Raw genomic sequence first — 5,560 nt, 5'->3', positions numbered from 1 at the left:
TATATAACTTTGACAATCCTTGTACGCCCTTGACAAAAAACTGGTCTGTCAATTTTACGTTTGCACTAGATGGAAGACATTTATTAAATTAATTTTGTTAGAACTTAAAGTCTAAAATAAAATACTTAATCAATACAGTATACTTTTTGATTTTTACATTTATAGTTGATCAAGTAACGATGTATCTCAATTAGCCTACCTGATAATATGGGATTTTTGCATTTGACACATTTATCTAAAGCAACTTACAGTGCATAAGGTTAAGGAAGAAATAGAAGAACTGATGGTTTGGAGCTTATCTAGTTTAATTGCATCACATTATATGATTGAAAGCCATTCACTAAGAGAATGGCTGCTGATTTGCAGAGACCATCAAAATATATGTTGCACAGATAAGTAAATTGGACAGCTATTTGAATTCAAATGCAATCTTCAACAACGTTTTGTTTGTGTGGTGTGAAGATTGATCACTTATTTTACATGTCTTAAGGGCTAACCATTATTCAAATGTGCTGATTTCATCATTTTGATGCCTTCACGACAATTACGTCATACAGTTAAAGTTTCGTGAGTGCAGAAGGTGCAATTCTGAAGACCTTGTGATTTTTGTGATGTCTCGTGCGTTGATTATGGGACAGCTCTTTGGTTTCTGGGTGTAAGCTAGTTTATTACTCTTACATTAAAAAAAGATATACATGCTCTTTTTAAACACTCAATGTTTTCTCAAATGCTGAAGATTACAAAATAAGTATTATTACCTACAGTGCTACAGCAATGCTGTACTCGTGTACTATTTTCACAAATGCATAAGCATGTTTATCAATATTAGAAAGAAAAACATATTTTTTGCGCTATAAAGTACATATTGAAATAATCAATAAGTTGCTCAAATTCATACAAGATCAGTTAGTACAATAAACAATATGTTGATAATCGTTTAATATTCCTATTTAACGTATAATGTATAAGCAGGCCTGAAATAGGCCATATTTTATGTCTAAAGATCATCCCAACATATCCAAGTTCAAAGAGAAGCGCGATACTAACAACATACAATTTTACACCACATGGGGGCATTCAACATGTTATTTAACGTAAGGCTCGCGTTCACACAACAAGGTTTGTTTATCTGAGTTTGTTGAGATTCCAGTTAGTCTGTAACAAAATGTTCTTTAAGCTCATGTTTAAACAACCTAGTATGCTGTGACTTCGCTGTGAGAAACAACTTTATCGCTGTGTTGTGGAAATGACCGGCAACAAAAGACTTTTGGTATGCAAATATTCTTCTGCCGAACCAGTGGGCGTAACTGTTGGTGCCTCGTCCAATGATCTAGCCGCGTGTCCCGTCAATCACGTGAAAGCAAACAGATCGTACTTTGACCTGACCAATCACATCCGACTGGATCCTGCGCTCCAGGTATATAAATCAAGCGGACGTCCAACATTTTCACTGAGGATGAGAGAAAGCCGAACTCAAATTTATCAGTCAAATAACTGGAACTGCCAGTTTGCCATTATACATTTTAAGTTCTTTTGGTGTTCAGGTACGTAACTGTTATAGTTGTTATTCAACAGACTGCCGTTGTATCTATTGTGCTTTTTGTGAACGCCGTAAGGATCGTCTGTGCAACGTGTCATTCTTTTGTTATAGTCACTGTAACGTTATTTGGAAACTAAATAGCCTTGTTGTTGCCGTTTATATCGTTACCGTTGATCACGTTTTTTATATTGTGATACCAATACTATATTGTGATTATTTTGCCGCGTTGTAACCATGGCTACCGGCTGCCATTTGAGTAGCGCGGGATGCTCGACGTATTGAGTTAAATGTTCGGAGCTCCTTTGTCTGACATGTTTGTGGAAAAGCGATAATACCGCTTGACCAACAGATATAATTGATCGATACTCAGAGGAGACATCCTGATCAATTTGTGAGTTCACAAGTGACTGTGATATTCAGGAGCGTAGATCCTAGAGCACGTGGTCTAATCCAATCAATGTTTGTACAAGTCGGCTAATAAGGAAGATTAACTGGATTTGTTGTGATCGTATTATTATCATCAGTTTATTTGGTTGTGGTCGTTTTCTTTCGTTTAAACTTGAAACGTTTAATGTTCACGCGAGTAATTTTGTCGACTGCTAAGTCACGGTGTTTAGAGTTTATATGTCCACGTTACGCGAAATATCTAATATTGACGTATGCTAACTGTGTGGTTTCTTTCGTCCTAGGTGTTTTATAGTAATTAAAATGGCCACGTCTTCAAGTGCTCAGCTGAGTAAAATGGTAAAAAAGCAGTATATGGATCTGCCTCAGGGAGATAATGTTCAAGTCATGTATATCTGGATAGATGGAACCGGAGAAGGGCTGCGATGCAAGAGCAGAACCTTGGATTCTGAACCTAAATGCATTGAAGGTAAGCCAGACGAAGCATGAACGCTCCTTTTGTTTTTTCTTATTGTTATTTGAGTTAATTTATTGTATTTTAAATGACTCAGATCTTCCTGAATGGAACTTTGATGGTTCCAGCACATATCAATCTGAAGGCTCCAACAGCGACATGTATCTCATCCCATCTGCCATGTTCAGGGATCCTTTCCGCAAAGACCCCAACAAACTTGTCTTGTGTGAAGTTCTCAAATATAACCGGAAGCCTGCTGGTATGTTTGTTTACCACCACTTTTTTTTAATTGTAAAGTGGTTTTATAGAAAACTTAGCTTTTTCCTGTTTTGAATCCAGAAACCAACCATCGTAAGACATGTAACAAGGTCATGGAAAAGGTAAGGGAACAAGTCCCTTGGTTTGGCATGGAACAGGAGTACACTCTTTTGGGCACAGATGGACATCCATTTGGTTGGCCATCAAACGGCTTCCCCGGTCCCCAAGGTAAGAGGGCCTTCTCTGTTGACGTTGACACCATTAACAAACTCTTGTTTATGGTTCTAGTTCATAAACATGCCCGTTCTTATCTCTAGGACCCTACTACTGTGGTGTTGGTGCAGACAAGGCCTATGGCAGAGACATTGTGGAGGCACATTATAGAGCTTGTCTGTATGCTGGTGTACAGATCTGTGGAACTAATGCTGAAGTCATGCCAGCTCAGGTAACCTCCGTTCCAGTAGATTTCGGAGCAAATGTAGGTCATTAAATGTGTTGACCCATTTACGAGGTCTTAATCTGTGGTTTATTTTTACAGTGGGAATTCCAGGTTGGCCCTTGCGAAGGCATCAGCATGGGAGATCATTTGTGGATCGCTCGTTTCATCTTGCACAGAGTATGTGAAGACTTTGGCGTGGTAGCTTCACTTGACCCCAAGCCGATTTCTGGCAACTGGAATGGCGCTGGCTGCCACACTAACTTTAGTACAAAGGAAATGCGGGAAGAGGGAGGGCTGAAGTGAGTGTCCATCCAGTTTTATTAAAAGCCAATAAAATTCTGCATTATATGGATATTGCTTTATTGACTTATTATAATTTGATGTATTGTTTCAAAGTAGAAACTGTCCTTTCCCAGCTATTGTGTTAATTTGATTTTCTTTCCAAAATCAGATGCATTGAGGAGTCTATCGAAAAGCTTGGAAAGAGACACGAATACCATATCCGTGCCTATGATCCTAAGGGGGGCTTGGACAATGCTCGCAGACTTACTGGCCGCCATGAAACCTCCAACATCCACGAGTTCTCTGCTGGCGTGGCCAACCGTGGAGCTAGTATCCGCATCCCACGATCTGTGGGACAAGAGAAAAAGGGCTACTTTGAGGACCGCCGCCCATCTGCCAACTGTGACCCATATGCAGTCACGGAGGCCCTGATTCGCACATGTTTGCTTGATGAAGAGGGTGATGAACCCGTGGAATACTAGATCTCTCTTTTCTTGGACTGAATTTACATCCCCTTATGTTTTACTCCTTTTACCCATTTCTTTCTTATCCCCCTCTTTTATGGCTATGAGGCCAAATTAGTACTGTATTGTTTTCTATCAGGGTGGTTTTAACCTGGCATTTTAATATCGCTAAAGTTGACTGGTCAACTTAACATTAAGCTAGTTAATCTGATCTTACACAGTGACACGTTGCAGGGCTGGTCTTGGCTTCCCTTTTAATAATTTGGGGAGTGGATGTTTAACATTAGTGTTTTTAAAGACACTTAGCAATCTTGTGGTTCTACCTTTTTCTGTTTAAAGTCAACATGCATGTGTTAACGTGCACATTAAGAACCTAGAGACTGCCAATGCTAGATGACATGTCATTTCTTTAGACCAATAGCTAGTCATGTTCTTGGGTATGTTGGCTTGATTATTCAAGTATGTAATGTTTTTAATGTTACTTTATACATTGGCAGTGTATTAAATGGCAGACTTTTGTATCCATTATGATTGTACACACTGTTCATGTTGTGCGGTACACTTTACAATTGAGGTTAAATAACTGTCCTGTTTTTATACTTGTGACTCTGTTATTTGTCTACTACTATATGATGGCACCAGTTTTGGTATAAATCTGAAGTTGCTAAAGAGACTTAAAACATTTATTTTTACCACAAACTCCACCTTGTGTGCTTGTTTTCTACTTCTGGTGTACCTCCAAAGATTAAAACCTGTTTGGGAGAAAAAAGAACAGTTTCCCTCCCAGGGCATCGTAATCTCTGCCTTTAATTGAACCAGCCACATTTCAACACAACAATATAAAGTGCTGTGTGTTTCAATTATGCTTGAACAGGTTTAGCCTGTCCTTCATTTGCTAACAATTACTTTTCAACTGCAAATCTTGTTTGGCCCCGTGCGTCAGTGCATACTTAACCTGTAAAGCATCCCCTTACAAAAATTAACCAGTTTTATTGTTGTAAAAATGTAGTAACTATGGTTTTTTGTGTGTAAATTACTATCAGCAAAACCATGGTTTAGCTTAAAAAAACTGGTTATCTTGTGGTTACCATGGTTTTACTACATTAACCCTTTTTACTACGGTTAATTTTCGTAAGGGTTTTAAAAGGCTCATCCTTGTTTGAGGAAGCCCATAAACTAACTATAGGGGTATTAACAACTTGTATGGTTTGAGGAAAATAAGTTGCGTGACAGAAATACTAAATGTTTCAACTTCGTATCACGACAAATAACCACGTTTGTGCTACAAAAGATGGTAAATCCATGGTTTTGCAAATGTTAATCAATACACCGAATAAAGCATAGCCTAGTTACTACAATAAATACGGTTAATTTTTCGGAAGGATTTTGCTACTTTTTCAAATCCGATAACTATTTTCTCTGCGACAAAACGCAGCACCCAGAAAACATTTACATTGAAGTCAAAAGTAGTTTTGAAACGTTTTGTGTCAAATACAATCTCTACCCACAAATAATTGCATACATTATTTTGGCGAATGGTACTTTTTGGTCGTCAAAAGGTTTATTCACCATAAAACGCGTTGCGCTCAATTGATGACGACATTGCTGGAATATTGCAGAGTTTGCAGCTCAACTTTTGCAACATCATCGATATCGATGTATAGACTGCTCTGTTTTATCTCATGCAACGACAAGCACATACACGAAGCCGTCGGGCT

The 5,560-nt window shown here is 38.4% G+C and overlaps 1 protein-coding gene across 1 annotated transcript; it reads left to right on the top strand.

The window, feature by feature from the left end:
- Positions 1–1,400: 1,400 nt before the first annotated feature.
- Positions 1,401–4,541, top strand: glula (glutamate-ammonia ligase (glutamine synthase) a). Its single transcript, XM_055202559.2, has 7 exons — positions 1,401–1,544; positions 2,230–2,414; positions 2,497–2,658; positions 2,739–2,885; positions 2,975–3,102; positions 3,196–3,395; positions 3,548–4,541. The coding sequence occupies exons 2-7, from the start codon at positions 2,249–2,251 to the stop codon at positions 3,858–3,860; spliced, it is 1,116 nt and encodes a 371-aa protein (XP_055058534.1). The 5' UTR covers positions 1,401–1,544; positions 2,230–2,248; the 3' UTR covers positions 3,861–4,541.
- The last annotated feature ends 1,019 nt before the right edge of the window (positions 4,542–5,560 follow it).

This window comes from Misgurnus anguillicaudatus, chromosome 2 (genome assembly GCF_027580225.2).
Source record: "Misgurnus anguillicaudatus chromosome 2, ASM2758022v2, whole genome shotgun sequence".
Taxonomy (NCBI): domain Eukaryota; kingdom Metazoa; phylum Chordata; class Actinopteri; order Cypriniformes; family Cobitidae; genus Misgurnus; species Misgurnus anguillicaudatus.
Note: the sequence above shows the minus strand (reverse complement) of the source record. Positions and strands in the feature narration are given on the sequence as shown.

Bases quoted from the DNA above. Each gene is read 5' to 3' on its own strand.
- glula (XM_055202559.2), top strand. From the start codon at position 2,249: ATGGCCACGTCTTCAAGTGCTCAGCTGAGTAAAATGGTAAAAAAGCAG. The intron at 2,415-2,496 runs GTAAGCCAGACG...TAAATGACTCAG, and splicing joins TGAACCTAAATGCATTGAAG to ATCTTCCTGAATGGAACTTT. The intron at 3,396-3,547 runs GTGAGTGTCCAT...TTCCAAAATCAG, and splicing joins CGGGAAGAGGGAGGGCTGAA to ATGCATTGAGGAGTCTATCG.